Source organism: Symphodus melops, assembly GCF_947650265.1.
Source record: "Symphodus melops genome assembly, chromosome: 23".
Lineage (NCBI taxonomy): Eukaryota > Metazoa > Chordata > Actinopteri > Labriformes > Labridae > Symphodus > Symphodus melops.
This window is the reverse complement of record NC_136713.1, coordinates 10,331,894-10,351,083: the sequence shown is the minus strand read 5'-3', so window position 1 is coordinate 10,351,083 and position 19,190 is coordinate 10,331,894. Positions and strand designations below refer to the sequence as shown.

At 41.2% G+C, this 19,190-nt stretch overlaps 1 protein-coding gene across 1 annotated transcript in view; it reads right to left on the bottom strand.

Annotated features, from left to right (window-relative positions):
- The window catches only part of LOC306818475 (neural cell adhesion molecule 2-like), a 363,832-nt gene that overhangs the window by 223,102 nt on the left and 121,540 nt on the right, over positions 1 to 19,190 (bottom strand). Inside the window, exon 7 of the mRNA XM_079336086.1 lies at positions 15,114 to 15,409. Within this exon, the coding sequence (XP_079192212.1) occupies positions 15,114 to 15,165 (52 nt within the window). The 5' untranslated portion in view covers positions 15,166 to 15,409. The remainder of the gene's footprint in view (positions 1 to 15,113; positions 15,410 to 19,190) is intronic.

The following is a 19,190-nucleotide window of genomic DNA, read 5'->3' as shown; positions in this document are numbered from 1 at the left end:
GTACAAGCGATTTGAGGGCCTGAGGACACACTCAGTCTCACAATCACATAAAGCCACTGCAAATGAAGCTGTTTAATCATTCATATAATATTATAGTATAGCCATAGAGTTTATATATTTCAATTTCATTAATGAGGGAATAGAAATGCAAATAATCATAACCACCTTCAAAAAGATTTTCAGCAATAGAAACACCAATATTAGGTCGAATGTGATTTTAATGAGCAGCAGAGTTAATGTCTTTCCGTCCACGACATTTACACCCTCGCCATTGATTTTCCTCATCCGCCTCATTTATTCTTTATATCTCTCTTACATGACTGCACGAGGAAATGAACATGGGACGGACTAAACAGTTGCAACATGTGGTCAGTGATTAAATCAGGATACAAAATCATGCTTGTTAAATGTAGCGTGCATGATGTGAGCCAACACTGAGTATCTGCAGCTATAATAAGTGAAATGACTAAATAACATACATGGATAGAACATACATTCTATAATAGGCAGCAGAGGATGAAAACTGAAGAGAAAATAAAAGGTTGAACAATGTAAAGTTTTTTCTTTTATCAACACAGAGGTAGTTAATTGTTATACAATCAAAACATACAATAGGTATGTGAGTAAGTACTCATTTATGAAGACACCCGATCTTTACAACAATCCATATGTGAAAAAAAAAAAAAAGCAATGAAGAAATAAAGACGTGTCAAATGAGCCCATAATGAAATCATTGTTCGTTAATGCCTCAGGCCTGTTGTTCAGACACCTGCAGAGCAGTTATGACGCTAACAAGGTCGTCATACTCATATCTTTCCTCATGATGTGAAACACAAACACATATTGTATGCACTGTCGAACAAACATTGGAGCGTCATACAGAGTCGTGTTGTCTCTTCCAGCAGCTCCCAGCACAATAACCCAGTCAGTAGATCAGCAGCAATAGCATCAGTGGTCCTGCACACTAAACAATAGCCACTCTCTGTCTCAGTCTCACACACTGACGCGATGCCATTTCACATGACACACACTTGCGTAAAATGGGCTAGACACAAACACAGTCGATCGCATTGTGCTAAGTCGACTGCTGTGGTCAGAGCACATGAATCGCTGGTAGAAAGCAGAAATCAGATTTTCCTTCCAGGAAATACACAAGCCTTTTTTTTTTTGCTTTCTGCAGTCCTGTCAGACACATTTGATGGATGTTTCCCTTACGAGGAGAGCGGACTCGAGCTGAGCATTTGATGTGGGCTTCTGGAGTCAAAGGTTGGATATCATGGCATGCAGACTGTGTTTTCAACAAACAGCGGTGGTAAAATAGCATTACAAGATAGGTGTCGAGAACGAGGCGAGGGTGATATTCAACTCGACTTACAGCTCCTGCAGAGGTTGGAACAGCTGATTTCTCACGCTGCTAAACTGTCAAGCGGCATTGTGAAGGTTCATGCTGATCTGTGGCTTGCACCTCCCATTTTGTAATCAGCATATCAAATCAGTGCTTTAGTGCATCCAGCATTACTCTGGAATGCTGGAATTCTCTAATTGATTCTCACTTTGCGCTGCAGAAATGAGCAAGAAGACGAGTGCAGATTTCTTTTTGTTCTTACATTAAACATCTGCATCGAGCTCAGCGTTCTGCTGATCTCACTTGGCACTTGTTTTTCAGTTTTTATTCTTCACAGCTTTCCTACAAGTTATTCCAAAAAACGGTGGGGTTTCTGCAGCTTTGAGGCGCCGCAGATGGCTGAGCATGTTGAATGCAGGGCACACTGGAGTGCATCTCCCTCCCTCTGTGCTGCTGATGGACTGATCGGGCCTTCTCATGATCGCTTGCTGAAGTAGGGATCCCCGCCAAGAGAAATTATGATTAGGTGATAATCACGGGCGAGTTGGGAGGTCCTGATTTTGATTCCACGCTTGAATTTTCTCCTCCACTTATCTGATTTTTTTGTCATCGAGGGGGGACACGCCTTGCATGGTTGAACATTAAATTAAAACTTTTGCAATTATCTAAAGATTTCAAGCCGGGCTGCTGCGACTCAGGGATTCCAGGAACATCTTAAATTAGTGTGTGTGTGTGTGTGTGTGTGTGGGGGGGGGGGGGGGGGGGGGGGGGGGGGTATGAGCCTTCCTGCTTGTTTATGTTTTGCATAAAGGTTTGCTGATGCAGGCAGATATGGGCGCTGCATCTTCACTCAACGCTCTGAGCCTTGAGCTAGAAAGGGGGCAGAACCCAAAACGGCGGATTTCAAAGAGTAAGCAAAACCCTGAAATAAATGCGCTCGCAAACACACAATCCGTCCCCGTTATAGCTCATTTTCCACTTTAGCAGCTCTTTGCAAAAATCAGATTTGATTTACACACATAGCATCAGATTTCACAGCAGGATGACCTATGAACATTGGATCAGCTCATATCCTCTGCACACACACACACACAAAGAAGCTGCTGTTGTCAAGATGCAGGTGCTGAGGCATCACAGTCCCGTCGTCTAAATCTATAACAGGAGAAAAAGGCACCCATTAAACAACCTTCGAGTGACACAGGATCCGCCAAAGACTGGGCCATGCCTCACCCCGAGCCCCCACGCTCTCCATCACAGCAAACACTGCGAGCTCTCCACATGACAAATGGTTCTGTTTGGGAAGGTGGCGGTGCACCCAAGAATACTGTAGAAACGTTGCCTTTCTGTTTCCTGTTTTCTCAGGTTATACAAGGGAGCGGTTATGTAAGCAATGTGCTAAAAACGGGACAAAGCAGGAGTGCCACACACATATCTACAGTACAAATGATAAAGGGGAGCAGGCATACTCAAGAGAATAACGTTTGGGGCAAAAAGTCTCCTGGTTGAGTTAGGTAACGACAATATGCCTCTTTTTAAATTTTACAGCATTGGTCTAAATATCTCAACCTATAAGTGACATATAAATCATCCATTGTTAAACAACACATTTTCCTCACTGACTACATTCTGACATGAGTTATAATTGCAGTTTCATATTGATGATCCTTTTTCATGGGATTTCTTGACAACACCTCGGGTGAAAGGCGCACGGAGCAGTGATCAGTATTCATGAAGCCAACAGATTCTCATTCTTGGAAGGAGGAGGAACAGATGCGATAGAGAAAAGAAAGAAGTAAAATTGTTTGCAACACTCTGAGACAATGGATCAATAGGGCGAGCCTGCGGGGTTGGGCAAAATTGTAACACTGTACCGAATCTCTGGAAAACAACAAAGCACAAACTTCAAAGTGGAAAGATGTTATATTTTTCCTTTTGTGTCACTGTTGGGAAGATTTCATCAGCCACGGTCACACTCAGGGAAACAAGCTGACTTAAGTTTAGGCCCATTTATTCACACATGTGGATAGAATATCAAAGTGAAAGTTTGCACCATTAGGCAACAAAGGATCTACACTGTGCTTTTATGAGTATTGTATGCAGTAGGCATTCATATCTGTCTATTTCGATACAGCAATGTGCAATATTCATCTTGACCAATGGACCAAGGCTGGTGACAAAAGGAGTCTATACGTCTGAGTTGATTTAATATCTCTGTAATAATGTCATAGTGAGCCATGAGGCATTAGTACCTAACATGTTTGATAGTTCCAAAGAGTATGATTGTTTGGGCAAAAAAGAGGAGTTTGTCATTAACACAGCCATTGATGGTCCATAAAAACAAGATGGCAATGGCCAAAAAGGCAGACACAAACCTAAGGCATTGAGCTAATGATCCAGAGGTTGAAGTAAAGGTGGCTACTGTACATTAGATTTTTGAAGTATGCTGTGCTTTACTCTGTCCTCACGTTGTACAAGATAAACCATTTCAACATATAAGCTGTTTGCCTAGCTTGTGTTTACATTTGGTCAAGTCTGGGATACAGTCAAAGAATATATAAAAAGATGGAGAGAATATCTCAAATAGATGCACGTTGGTAAACGCCTGTCTGTAAATGCAATCTTGAGAAATAACTCCAAACCTTGACAGTGAGGGACTTAGATGCTGGCTATTTTGGTATTAAGATTCCCTGTAGTCTTTTCATTCATGTTTACACTTTATAAAAACATAATACGCAGTAATGTAGTCCACTTTGAAGCATTCCAACTACGATACAAAAAGCTTTTGGCTGTTTGGCTTTCAGTTCAGGGACTGTTTTGATTTGGCAGTGTATTTCCCTATTCCCACAGATAATTGGCTAGATTTTGACATTTTTCAAACACAGCGACATTGTGCTAAAGGCTGATCCATTTTTCATCATCCAAAACGTTAAGAATAAATATCCGTTTTTGGTGTCAGGCTCTCTTCTGTGTTGATTTACTACCCTCCATAAGTTAAGAATCACTCAGTTAAGACCTGATAAGAGAGATTCGACAGACCAGAATGAAACAACAACTGGGTTTTAGGTCGTCACATGAAGATCATGCTAAAACATTGGTGGTGTTTACCAATAACTATTCCTATGTGTTGACATGTAAACAATTTCTCATTTGCACTCAAGACAAGGGAAGTGAGATATGCTATAAACTGTATGTAGGCTTTTGATGATTAAAAATATTATGGATGACTTTAAGTTCGGATGGTGAAGCCAAGTGAAAAGTCAGAAGAACTCACTGAAGCAAATAAAAATGCCAAGTGCAAAATGTGATCGTGATTAATCCAATTTTTTTATTGGAAAATTTTAAATTTATATCCCCCAAAATGTCATCCTCAAGCTTCTGCTGGACAAAAGCTCCAATCTGTCTGCCTAGGACATTTTATAACTGCTTTGCTCAGGACAACTTTTCAAGTGGGGCTCACAGAGTTTGCAAGCACAGCTGGACGCTGCTGCTGTTGCCTCTTAACTGGATTTGGAAGAGCTAGCCGATGAGAAGGAAGTGGACTTTAATGGTGAAGGACTGGCAGAGGCAAACGTTAAAATGGCTTCTTTTTTTTTTCAAGATGAAGTCCTACTTAGAAAGCCAGTAAATATTTAAAGATTCTTTTTGAACTGTGAATCATAAGAATATACTCGACTTCTCATTTCATCAAGAAATTACAATCCATGAACCTACACTGCAGTTAAAATGTATATTTCTTTAATAAAGACTGCACACGCTAATATTCAGTTCTTGTGTAGACATGGATACTGGTGTATTTGGCGTAGCAGAGTTGATCTTCCAGCTCCATTATATTTAGTCTGGAACAGATCCTTGAATGTCAGACATTTAAAAACAAACTAAAATACTCTAATAGGAATCTTTTTCCAAAACCATTATTGTGGAAATTGTTTGACTGACACAAAAAGATGACTTGGTAATTTTCTCTCAATATATCATTTGTATATGATGTTTTGCCAAAAGTAAATATTCGAAGCCAATTTATAATAAGTAGACTTTGTCAGAAAATATGAATCAGTGCTGTATGTTTTGTGTCCAGTCAGTTGAGTGATTAGTCATTGTGTTAATCCCCGCTCAGAGGCATGCTCTTGTCAGAGAGTCGGTTGCTGTGTCTAATCTCAGGCATTGCAAAGATAATGATAAGAGTGAAGCGAGCCTCAGGGGCGTACCACTCTCCACATTTGTTACTAAGTATTTCACACAGTTGTTAACTGAGTGTTTGTTAGATTTCATATGCAAGAGGAGACAAACAGAAATGTGAAGATGTGCTTAGAATGTGTAAGCCAATAAATCAGGGCAGTGAGATAAAAGGTGTATATGTTCCAGTATTTTCAGCTTTTAATCATTCGAAGTAAAGCTTTCTCTGGAATGTTTTGGGGATTTGTTAACATACAAATATTTCTTACATGATGATAATATTAATGATAATATTGTGGTAGTATTTTAGGGATACATGTGTTTATTAGAGCTTGAAGACTAATGGAGAAACAGGGTTTGTAGCTCAGACTTTGAGAGGGGAAAAAAGGAACAATAGCTTTTTGTAATTGAAGTGGGATGAGCAGGAGCAAAACCCTGCCTGGGATGTTCACAGGTGGAACAGGGGGCCGAGTGTTACAATCACACAGGTTATTTGGGGACTCATGGGGAAGTGGAGGGGGACCTCAGCAAACTCCTCATTTCAGTGGGGCTTTATGTAGCGTGACGGTTCCAAATGAAGCTCCCCGATCATGTGGGAGCGCTCTATTAATTTGTGGCTCAGGCCGCCTCCTTGGGGAGAGAGCTGCCACAGCCAGTACCCCCCCCCCCTGGCTTCCAGCAAAGCTTTTTGTTGCTTATTGACTGAGAAGCCGCGTTGCACTGTTTCTCCACGTTCGCGGCTGCTGCTTTTGCCTCAAGTGCTGAGACGATCTATCATTTCTTTAGTCGCCTACTCCAGACTCAACAGGATGGATGAAAAGCAGCGTGACATAAAAGTAATTTTCAGTTCTTGGAGCAACATAGGATCTATAGGTACACTGGAATACACACGCTTCCTACAAGATGGTATGCTCAGAGAAATGTAATCTGGTTCTGCAACAAAGTCTTGTTCAAGTACAAGCACAGTATAATAAGAATTTCAAACACAGGTTTTATGATGCTGACCCTGCTTTTAAAGTTTGGAAATTCAAAAATCTAAATTCACGTTTGACGCTGAATGTGTTGAGGAGGCAAAGCTGTAACTGTTGCTATTTTTGGTTTCAACTCAAAATATGTCACATCATTTACTGACTCTTTGCTTTCCCTTACGCTGAGGGAGTGTTGGTTGCTCTGATGTTCCTTTCAAGCAGGCCATATCAACCTGCTGAACATGAAAGAATGAATGAATCCATGTGATCACAAGTCTCTCTCATGACTCGTTCCCTTAGGTCTATACAGTCATATGAAAGAACAGCCAACACTGGCATTCATCCCACATCTTCCTTGTTGATTTTCTTTGGCAACATTTCTATTCTTGATCCAATATGCACAAACAACTGGAAGGCTGTCCAATTAGTGAAAATTAACAGTCAACGTTGATTTGATTAGCTCCACCTTCAAGACCAATAAAGGAAGATCAATGTGACCAGTTTAACTCAGCACAAATAGTTACTGACAGTTGAAGTGAAGTTTGTCCAAAAATAGCATTAGCTTAATGCTTCAGGTGGGACCCAGTGCTTTCAAAGGCAAAAAAAAAGAAGACTGGGTTTGATATATTTTCTCATGGCATGTCAGTAAACAACCTAGCGGAGTAAAGATTAGACAGGTTTTTTTTTAATTACTGAGACATCCTTTATACATTCCCATGGAGGTACACGTCCTTGGGAACTCTTTGGATAGTGGGCGGGAAGACATCAAGCCCAGAGTACCTGCTTTCGGTTAGGAATGATGGGAAGTTATGCCGAAATACAGAGTAATTAAAAACACGCCTACAACTTGCCTGGTGCGCCTTATGAGTGCTTGCAGAATGATCATTAGGGCTTTGAGAGATAATAACACGCTTGACAGAACAACCTTGGAACAGCTATAGTTGAAAATTCCTGAGCCCCGAAATGAGTGAAGTAACATAAAATCCATAGGTGGTAATAACTATATTGAGCACTAGAACAACAAACATCATTAGCTTCCCAAGCAAATAGCATTAAGCATGGGTGCTGCTTGAAAGGCTTCCCACGTAGGGGAGAGCAGGATATCTTCCCCCCACAGACGCTGGTGATGAGACGAGTGTGGGAGGACCACGAAACATAGCGAGCACATGAAAAGAAGGAAAAATGAAAGAGGGGAAAAAGTGGAAAGGAAGAGTCATAGGAGGAGAGATAGAAACAAAAATAAGCTGTCCCACATTGCATTACGAGATTCCGTTTGAAGATTGTCTGGCAAGGAGAGGCAATCAGGAAGGCAGAGTGGGGTTTGGTCTTACTTCGAGCTGTTCTGCTTTACCAGGACCACATCTCAAGTGTCCTTCCTCCTCCCTCCTCTTGTATTTCCTTCTCATCTATTCCTCATCAAGTACTGCCTCCCCATAAACAAGGATATCGGCCACAAGGCAAGAAATCTGAGAAGAATAATCCCTCTTCAAGATCCTCCTTTCATCAATTTCCGAGCAGAACCAATCCCACAAGCATGCTGGACTACTTTATGTCTGGGAAATGTCAGTTGGATGGGGGGTTAAAGCATTATATGGCCTCTTCTAAACAGACTCTGTCCCAACAACTGTTCAAACTATTGTGAGGTGTGATTGGCAGATGGGTTGATCTCCTTGGGCGGGTCAGCGACATGACCACAAGCTATTCACATCAATCACAATTTGGGCTAATTAACCAGCAAGAAAGACAAGCCAGGGGCCTACTCTCTAAATGGATGTATGGATGAATGCGAAGAAGGAAATATGATGGATACAGTTCATCACAATAGAGCAGAGAATAATTTAATCCTGTAAGCCCAAAGGTAAACTCAGACAGAAAGACCAGCAGAGAAATGAATACAAAGCCGGTTCAAAACATTCGGGTAGCTACTACAGAATGGTTTTCACCTTCAATTATTTGCCTTTTAAGGATGATTTAAGTTAATATAAGCGTTAAACAAGTTAGCCCTGGTGGCCTTAGGATAAACATGCTGACTATGTAATCACAACATCTACAGAGTGCAGCCAGAGACCTTTGTCATCTCCGCTCTATTAACTTATTTCACGTCAACTCCAATTAAAAGTCAGTCGACTTCCCCAATCATCCAACAGAACTAAGTCGCTGGGAGTGAAGGCCAATTTGGATGAGAGATCAAAGATATTTGAAGCAAAATTTCCTTTTTAATGTGCTGGTCATTGTTATCATTAAACGAGCTGATTGGTTGATAGCTGCACTTGGAAGCATCTTAATCACAGATCGAGCAAAAGTAAGCTAAAAGGTAAAGAAAAAAACCCTGATCAAAACTTAACTCTTATTACTCAGTCTCAAGTTAAGACAACATGGAGTTTATGTCCTTCATCAAATTATTTATTACAAAAAAAAGAATTAAGATAATTTAAATATTTCAAGATAACTACTTCGGAGGATGTTTTTTTGTTACATGACTAAATACTCCAGAACGTGTTGATCTTTAGTCAGACGGATAGTCAGCTGTAGTTTGAAAGTAAGAAGAAAGAAATCAAACCCCTGGCTCCTCTCATTACATTGATGGGTGCATTCAAAAGTCTGCACCACTCTCTCATTAGTGTCTGCCAGCCAGCCAGGCTACAATTAACATTAGCCCCTTTCTAAATCACTGCGATGGACCTTTCAGACATTCAGCAGCCTCTGTGGGAAAGCGTTAACTAATCCTCCATCGATGCAGGGCCCACATATCCAGCAAGAGGAAGTTGAAAAATGTTTTTCTTTGGCTGTCAATAGAAAGCTCCTCTTCATTATGGTTCTATCTATGTCTCAACGTTAGCACATTCAGCTGTCGGTAAATCTGTCATCCAGCCACCCCGTCCTGTCATCTGTCTAAGTCCATCTTCCTGCTTTCTAAGGCCAAGTTTTATTCGTCAATGTGCTGGCACCCCTCCACTCTACTTCACCTGCTGCAGTGCATCAGCCGTTTCTCGCAAAAATAAAAACCTTGTAATGAAGACTCATAAAAAGGTTTTATCATTTTCGAGGGTACATCTGCCCACACTCTCTTTCAATAAGAACGTCGACACCAATTCATGACCCATCCCAATTTATCAGCCCCATATCAGAAAAGTTCAGCTCGCTCCTTTCCTTTGAGGGAACCTTTTCTGAATACTCATCAGTTCATAGTCAAATATGTCATTAGGTGCCGTTTAATGCAAGATGAAGACAAAGGTGTGACACTTTTAATAAGACACCATGTTGTTGCTTACGGTACAATAGATGTGTGTCAATGACAGTTTAACTAACTAATTTAACACATTGTATAACACTTTCTTCTCTCCATCTTCACCTGTTTATCAATAAATAATTCAGAAGCGTTGTTAATTAATTTACTTGGAACATGAAAATGGCATGGATCTGTCCTATAGGAATGGAAAAAAGCTAAGCTACAATAACCTAACCCGACTATCACATAAATACAAGAAAAGGACAACCAGAGATTCTGCTAATGCTTAATTTTTCTTTTCGGAATTTATGTCGTAGAAAACTTGTTTGGCTATCTATATTTTGTTTCTGATTCACGTCAGGGCACAGTGAAGCAAACCTCCAGGCTTCAGGGTAGTTATAAATACGGACTAAGTGGGTCACAGAAAACGCACCGCCCAAACTGGAGTGTATCTGAAGCTCTTCTGCCATTTCTCTGAAGCCTCTGTGCTTCATTTAATCATGCCTCCCGGTGCCCAAACCCAAAAGTAAGCCCCAGACCAACACGGCAGCGTCCCATGAGGGCATGAGCTTTTGGAGGAGCCGGCTGTGAAGTGTGCGAGTACACGCCATGCTAAAGCTACGGAAAATGAGCAATAGTAGGGAGTAGAAGACCATGCAGCCACTTCCATCCATCTATCTGTCAGTCAGCCAGTGTGTCCACTGATTCTGTTGTGGCCTTGGCATCCTGGCTCTGCCTATTAGCCCGCGAGTTAGACTGGCATTTAGACTGGCAGGACACATAAAAGCAGGAGCCAAAGGGTGAGGGGCTTGGCTAGCACCAAACGGATGTAAAACAGTTGACGAAACCTAACAGGAGCACACGCCGAAACATGCAGCAGATGCCTCCTCCCATCACGTCACTCTCGCCTAATTTGATTCCATCGAGACAGGATTCAATTACATTTTATTAATTTTGGCAGAGTGTAACTCCATAGAGTTTGATTCAATCTCTGGCAATGCAATTTAACTAGATGCAATCACACTCACTTGAGTTGAATGAATTTTTAAACATGATCTCCTCCTTCCATTAAACCTCTGTATCAATCTTCCTGCTGCTCACTTAATTCTCACCAATGTTCACTTTTCTCGGATTCACCAGGATTTAGGATTTACAAATCTCACAATAGGTCGCTAGCTGATTCATTTATCCTCTTTTTTTGCCATTTGTTTTCCAAAACTCTGCCATTACTTATGCAACGTAGAAGCCCAACAAATGTCTTCACAGAAGTGTGATTACATTAGCATCACATTTCTTGTAATCCTTCATACTAATCCTGTTTACTGAGATGTTAGCCAATGACTGTACACCTCATAGAAAAGCCTTTCAATCTGCCCTTTAGCATGGCAGTTCATTCCTGTCAAGGTACTGCACTGAACCTGACCTTGTAACTTCCCTGTGCAGTTGTTATGTATATCGCACTCTGGACATAGCACATATTAGTTGTCTTTGTAGTCGACATGGAGGTCATTCAGAGTCCATTTGGATGTTTGTTTTTTTGTCTCTTTGTGAATGTGTCACGTGTGTTAAAGATAACTTTGTCTGTCTGTTTGTTGTATCAACCTGTCATTGTTTTGATTCCCTTTAAGATTTGCTGGTCCCTGAGCTTGTTCAATTCTTTTTCTATAAACTCTTGGTTGTCATTTTGCTAATATTTTGAATCGTTTATTGGTGTTTACTGTCCCACTTTAAAATAGTTTTGCATCTTGTTTGACTTTTTTTTTTGTCATTAAGTGTCTCTTTGAATTAGTTTCAAGCCTCTGCGCTGCGAGTCTTTTTGTGGTCATCTTGCAGCCATTGTAGTCTTTCAGTATCCTGTTATAGTGACTTGATTGACTTGCCAACAACAAACATCTGGAGAGAGCTGCTCTTCTCCAGAGGTCACTGACACTCCAGACTCCTGGGACCCATCAAGTAATCCATATTTGTGTAAAGATAATGCGGTTATTTCAGAGTAAAAATTCTTGGATCTGTGGAAACCAGTCACCAGGGTAAACATTTTGTCACTCAGCGCAACTCTTTAATAATATATTCATAGTTCAGTCTGGAAAATATTCACAAGGATTGTTGATTTCCTTTAAGTCTAACTTCTGCCACTTCATTCATCACAGGCTGACAACAACCCTGCAGCACACGTGTTCACAGCACTTTCCTCATGTAGCCAGGTGTTTAGCATACAACACAATCCTCCTGTCATATGTGCAGCGCACAAATTCGATGCAAAGGCTTGAAGCCGGGTGTTAAAGGGCACACACGAGAAATCAAAAGCTCCCAGGCAAATAAATAGCATATCCACAACACTGAGATTGCCCTTTGTACAACTCAGAGGGCCTGCTGACTCTAGTCGTTCCTTAAATTGATTTCTCATATGCGGCTGCCTCGAGGGGCCGATTCCATTTTCATATACACACTGGCTCACTGTATATGAGCGCTCTCCGTCCTAGTCTATTAATCAAATAATGCAATCAATTTCACCTTGCAGGACCAAGACACAGACCATTTCTTTTTTTAACAGCTTTGCATGTCTTTAATGTGAGTTAGTGACTGGTGTTGTGTGGTGTGAAAATATATGTACATTGTTAATGTATAAAGTTATCAGCAGGAAAAAGGAAGCTTCTAAAAAAGGCCACTTGCAAGACCAGAATTAACATTCTGAAAAAGAAATGTGCACCACCCTCATAAATATTAACCTACTGATTCCTTTGTGTAGTTGGAGGCTGAGTACAGTGTGTGGGAAAGATTGTGCACCCCTGAATGTATGCTCAGTCATGTGAGCATGTCCATAAAGCAGCAGTGCACGGTGTAAGCAAACCTCCAACACATGCTTAAGCCCAGGCTCAGGGTGCAATGAGAGACACTTAAGCACAGGGGCATAAATCTTTTAAACCCTCAGCCACTGACATTTCTCCCCAGAGATACAAAGAAATATCTTAATTACGCCACTTAACATCACATCGGAGAGTCCCGGGTGAGCCCGAGCAAGCATATAATTCATTGTACTAAGCATCGGAGGAGGCCAAATACATAAACCTTCAAGGTTGCATAGTCAAGTGGAGGTTAGATGGCGAGCTGGGGACTTCAAAAGCAAATGTTTTCCTTCAGGAACCAGAGGGGGGAGAGAGGAGGATATCTGCAGAGTTAATGTGGGGGGAGCTGGGGTACATCGCTGACATGAATTTGTGAAAATGAGTGAAGTAGCTTGCTGGTTCTTGTCCTTTCCCTCCAAGGCCCCACACAGATAAAAATCACAAAGAATTGAGCATCTTACTCCGGCTCCTACACGTATACCCTTCAGCACAGAACTACATTCATTATTCACATTACAGCGGCTTCTCTGCATTGTCTAATAGGTCAATTTGAGTGGACTTTGCCATCATGAAACACATGATAAGAATTGAAATTTGTCGGCGGGGTGATGTAATACTACTGCAACAAAGAGAAAGTAACAAAGCATTAAATATTCGCTTACGAGCAGTAAGGCCTCCTTGTTCTATTTTAGAGGGACGAGATGTAATAATAAAAACTCCTCCCTGTCATAACAGCAGGATATATATTTCTAGCAGTATATTGATTGAAATGTTAGAAATATGAACCGCAAATGAACCCCAGAGTCTTTTTTAAAATGCTCCAGCATGCTTTAGATCTAGACGCTGAGTGTACCACGACTGTTTGCATTCAAAACCCGCAAAACAAACACGCATTGTGGAGTTAAATGTTGTCCCACGTATCTCTCTATCAAAAGGCAGCGAATGTTTTATTATCTCAATCATATTCATCTTTCTCTGGGACAAGTGTGAGAATTAAACATAAGTGGCATCAGAGGAATCTGTTATTAAAATTCATAGCCAGTTTTACAGCTCCTCAATCTGGGATTATGTGCAGCACACTGAGGTTTCATAAAAATGTGTCTATGATTCTCCATTTTTCCTCAAGGAATATTTGTAACCCCTTAAGGAGTTCCCATAACTCCCACTTTGAGACCTGAAGGACTTCAGTCTGCATGCCTGTGACTTGCAACATCCTCTCACGACCAGTGGCCGGCTCCACTCTTGGCACCACTTTGCAGCGCTCTACCCCCACCTGCCGTTGTGCGCCAGGATCCAAGTGTGACCACACTGCCAAAAAATGTCAGCTAACAACTCATCCTTCTAAGTTTTTTAACTCGAGAACTTGTTTTTGTCTAATAACACGAATACAAATATCGCCAAGGGCATTAAGATATCTCGTGTAATCCTCGATGCAAATGAACTTGTTGCGTTATTATTTTTAATGCAGAAGCTAGCCTTAAATGCATAAACACTGCCACTGAGAGATAATGTGCTCTGATCCTGCAAGCAAATCTTTCCTCGCTTCAAGAAACGGATTACTAGTAAATCTGAAACTACAAGAGTTGCGACTATTTTTCGCAGTGCACGTCAGCCTCAGCCTAAGGTGACACAGCGACGCGCATCACTGACCAGGACACAGTCAAGAAACAGACTCGAGGAAAGGAAAAAGGGCCAAAGGCAACTGTGTTCACGCGTCATTCAAGGAACAGCTTTATCTGTCTGCGCGCGTGCAGCAAACACACACCAGGGAGCGCGCGCAGAGGCAATCAAAGCCCCGTCAGGTGCGCTGCTCACATGCAACCCAATTAACGGTTAAGTGTCGCTCAACTGTCACAAATGCGGCGAATATATCCAAACTTTTCGAAGAATGTTGGAGTCCATGTCGGCAAAATAGGTCCGCGTTTCTTATACATAGCACAAGGGAAGATTACACCGCAAAATCTTGACAATTTGACAGTATTAATTTGTGCTATGTATAGCACGTTAGTAGAGAGTGCGTGACAACATGACAGGCGGTGGTCCAAGCTAATATGACGACCAATACGGCATTGTAATAAATCTTGTCAGGTGCAAGTTCAAGTGAGAAGACATCGGTATAACGATAAAGCCAGCTCTTTTAGAAAGAAAGCATCCCTAAGGCTGCCCCTAAAGAACTCAACAGCGAGGCTTAAACACGCCAAATGATGAAGATAGCAGTTTTTTTTCCGCCTTGAGTACACTGTGCATCTCAACAGCTCACCCACCCTAAAAAGAGGACCCCATCATAATCCCCCTTTTCAGTAAGAAGGCATTCTGGCCCCTGCAAGACGTGCTTCAACTACAAAATAACGTCCAGTTAAACAAACCAGCTCTCTCTCTCTCTCTCTCCCTCTCTGTCTCTTTGAAACACACTCTGTATCTCTCTCTCTCTCTCTCTCTCTCTCTCTCTCCCTCTCTCTGCCTGCCGCAGATCTTTACAGCAAAATAACACCCAACTTGTCCACAAACTCACCAAGCTAAATGGATTCAAACATTCACGCAGGCTCCCTTACCTTGGCTGCCGCAGACCAGCACCCCGAGGAGGTGGACGAGTTTGAGCATCATTTTCGGGCAGGTTTCGCGCTGCCGGACGCTGCTTTTCGCGGCTGTAAAAAACGACTAGGGCGACACACAAGCTTGGCTCCGTTCATCCGCTGTCTCGAGCTCCGCTGGCGACTGGACTGCCTCAGCTCCTTCCTTCGCTTCCTTCCTATGCGCGCGCTCTCGCGTCAACACGCTCGTGCCCAGCGCCTGCTCTGCGCTGAGGAGCCCCCCAGCATCACTCCTCTCCAACCCTCACTGCTGGAGGCTGTGGGTGAAAAGCAGACAAGATGCTGATGTTTTGCAGGTCTTCATGGGTTATTTTAAAAATATCGTTATGTTGCAAGTGGAATTTAAGTCAATGAAATAACTTGAGACCCATAAATAGTTGCCCAGAGCATTAGTTTGAGTAGGAATTGAAATGAGATCTCTTGCTGCTGTGTTTTCCAGAAATCCAACACCTATTAATATGATAATTGTCTAATATGATAAACAATGACAGCAAGTCTGATTTGTGAAGATTTTGTCTCTTTGTGAAAGCATGAAGAAATTGAAAGGGGGCTCAGATGGCCTTATATCGAAGGTGGTACCCCATGTATGGAGGCTATACACCTACAAGTTGGCGGCCCTGGTTCGAGTCTGGCCTGTGTCTCCCTTTCCAAAAGTCATTCCACTCTCTCTCTCTGGTGCCCATATTCTATCCACTGTCCTATCAATTTCAGGAAAAAATAAATAAATTAAAACTGACTCAATGGTGACCCATTTAGGCAAGGAAATGTAAATGACATTGGATTTTCAGATCAATGGAGACACAAGATTGGATATATTTCATGTTTGAGTGCTGAAACAGTGGGTAAAACCCAATTTATGCTTCCATCATTTAACCATGACAAAGGAGGAATTGGATGGCAGAATTGATTTTTTGATTCTGGTTTCGATTTTGAGATAACAAGTATCTTTTGTCTCCCATCCTGACCCATATTGCCTTGCAGTCCATGGACATGTGTCAAAAGGGCTCCATGGCAGTAATTCCCCATTGCTGCATTGTCAGACAACACGGACCAGATAAGGAAAAGTCACAACCCGTCTAACAGCAAGCCAGAAGTGAGTTCATCATTTGGTTATGGTGCGATGTGTGTCACGCTGTCTAATTGGAAACTGGGATATGGTGGAAACAATGTTTTCCCAGTGAGGCCCGACAGCTTTCCCAGCAATATCATGATTGTAGATTATGGAATCAGCTGGTTGAGTAAAGGTGTTTGACATCTAATTGATGTTGATAACAAACATCTGTTGTCTTTGTTAAATATAGATTATCTTTGCTGAATAAGGCCTTTAAAATGTGCTTCCATTATCTCTTTTTCTGGCTAGTGTGATGATATTATAAACCCTTCCTCGGAATAAGTACTTGTGTGAATTTTGGATCTGTATTGATTCCCTAACAGCATGAGGGCCAATTTTTGTTTTTATTTGATTTTATAGAGTTGCTCTTTCAGTTGTTAAAAGGCAAAAGTTCAAGATTTTCCTTTTCTTTTTGCCAGGAAATGTAAACTACCTGCCTGCCATTTAACATATAACTTGTATTGCAGTATAATCCAGCCACTGTGTGAAATGCTTGTCATTGAGTTTTCAGCAATTTCTAAAAACTATATTGTTGAAGAGAAATTAAAGTTTGGTTTCAGCGAGGTCCTTCTTGAAAAAGTGGGGTTTGATCTGCCGGGCGATTTCTGACAGTCTCTTTTGAGTGATGCAGTCTTCTACAGTCTAAAGATGTGATTTTTGAATAATTTTATTCATGCACCACTAACATTACAGCTTTGTTATTAATTAATTAATAATTAATGTTTTGTTCTCTAAGCATTAAAGTCCTCAAATGTCCCTTTTTGCTCCATCAAACTAAATACATTCAATTTAAAGTCATATATTTGGTAGTAAACGAAAGCTCTGCTAAACGGTGATTCAAACAAACATTATCCATGCACCAACAATGCTTTATAAATGCGCTCCAATTAATGCTTTATAAATGCGCTCCAATTAATGCTTTATAAATGCGCTCCAATTAATGCTTTATAAATGCAGGCCCTCTGAGTAATGTCATAACAGTGATATTGGAATTGACACTTTCATTCACCTTCCTGTCCTCTGGTCATGTTTCCAGAATGACGTGTAAATAAACCAGCAAAAAACTTTAATTAGCATCATCCATTTACTTTCAAAAGGCCAACCTTTCACTTATTTGTAATGAACTGAAACACAATCACTGCTGTGTGTCAGTGAGTGTCTGGTTGTTTTTAAAAGCCATCGTCCATTTCATAGCTGACATGTCACCAGTACTGACACCACTCCGCTGTTGCAAAGCGTTGCATAATGCAGCTTCCTTTGTGTATGGCATAAAAGGACTAAGCGTTTAGCACCAGTAGAAGAACTCGTGGCTTGTCTTGAAGTCCGCCTGTCAGCGATCGCTCTGTCATCCCCGCTGTCACCCACGCTTGGCTTTTGCCTTAGCAACCAAGTTATATGGCCGTATTGAAGAGCAGGAAAAAGCACTTGCATAGAGAACCTACTGTGGAGGTTTATGTGAAGCATTAACAAGTTAATTAATCATTAACATTTTACAACTGCAAGGGGCGGCAGTAGCTCACCACCTTTTAAGCAACGCCGGGGTGCCCTTGAGCATGGCATCACCCCCATCCCCCCTCACACACACACACACACACACGCACGCTGCTGGGGGCAGCTCCGTCTCTCTGTCAGTGCATGTCCACTTGCACGAGTATGCCTATGCATTGCATGTCCACCAGAGGAAAAACATATAATTTCCCCTCAGGGATCAATAAAGTAAAATAAAATAAAAAAAAAGTTTGACTTTGGATTTTACAACGGCGACAACAGGACGAGAGCTGGCACGTCTCAGACTGTTAAAACACGTAAAAATGCCATGGTCTCAGGTCTGGGTCCAAAGTCTTAATGTCTTTTAAATTCAAATAATTTGCAATGTCCTTGTAAGGCAGAAGTGTAAACAATGCAGTATCTATATTATTACTTCTGCAAATGCCATGACGAATACCATAAGCTAGTGAACCCATTGATATTTTCCAAATAAAGGTTCAGTGGGTGAAGAGTACATTAATTTAAGCAGCAAAATTTGCAACAATTTTGAAGAATTTAAATGCATTTCAGGGCCAAATAATCTGGGAAAAGGGACTCCTGCAAATAGATTTCTGCACTTGCAATCATTAGAAATGGATGAAGAACAAGTTTCAGTACAGAGATGTGGATGGTGTTTGAATTTATAGTTTTTTTTCATTTGGATCGTGTCGTATAGTATCATAGAGCTCATCAAGTTTTGGAAGTTGAATCACCCGTCCATACATGTTGGACATTTTTTTAACCGATTTCTTTGAGTCACCGACACAAGTCTGCCTCTAACTAAATAGCCAATCATAGTTTAGGATTTCAGGGTTAACCCTGGGAATGTCAAACAGATTTCCAGGTTACACATGGCCACAATTGAATTCATCTATAAGATAAGATAAGATAGTTTTTCCTTCAGCATCACAAACAAACAAATTCAAAGAAAAATTACGTATAATGCTACCTCCTTTGGGATCTGCCGCTCCCTTGTTAATAAGTCACACAATGCACTGTAACCAGGATGTGAAGTGAGTTACTTACTTTCATGGTATAGAGTAAAACACATCATCACTTTGTGTTCTTTCTGTCAAGTGAAAAGGAAACAGTGTATTTGCTGAAAGTGGGGCGTTGAAAAACAAGTAAAAAAGCTTGCCTCAGCAGCTTCTCAGATGCCTAACGCACTTTATATTCAACACAAGACAAACAGGATTATTATGATTAATGTGGTGCATGAATGTTTTTAAGCGAATGACAGCGAGCAGGGCTACTGGAACATTGTTGATTCAGAAAAATTACACATGATTTAAGTTGTGTGTTTTCAGTAAATGGTCCAAAGTGATGTAGACAAATAAAGGTAAGTCAGTGTAGAGGGGACGACCAGATGGCGGTCCCTGTCAGAGCAGCCTCAGACTGTC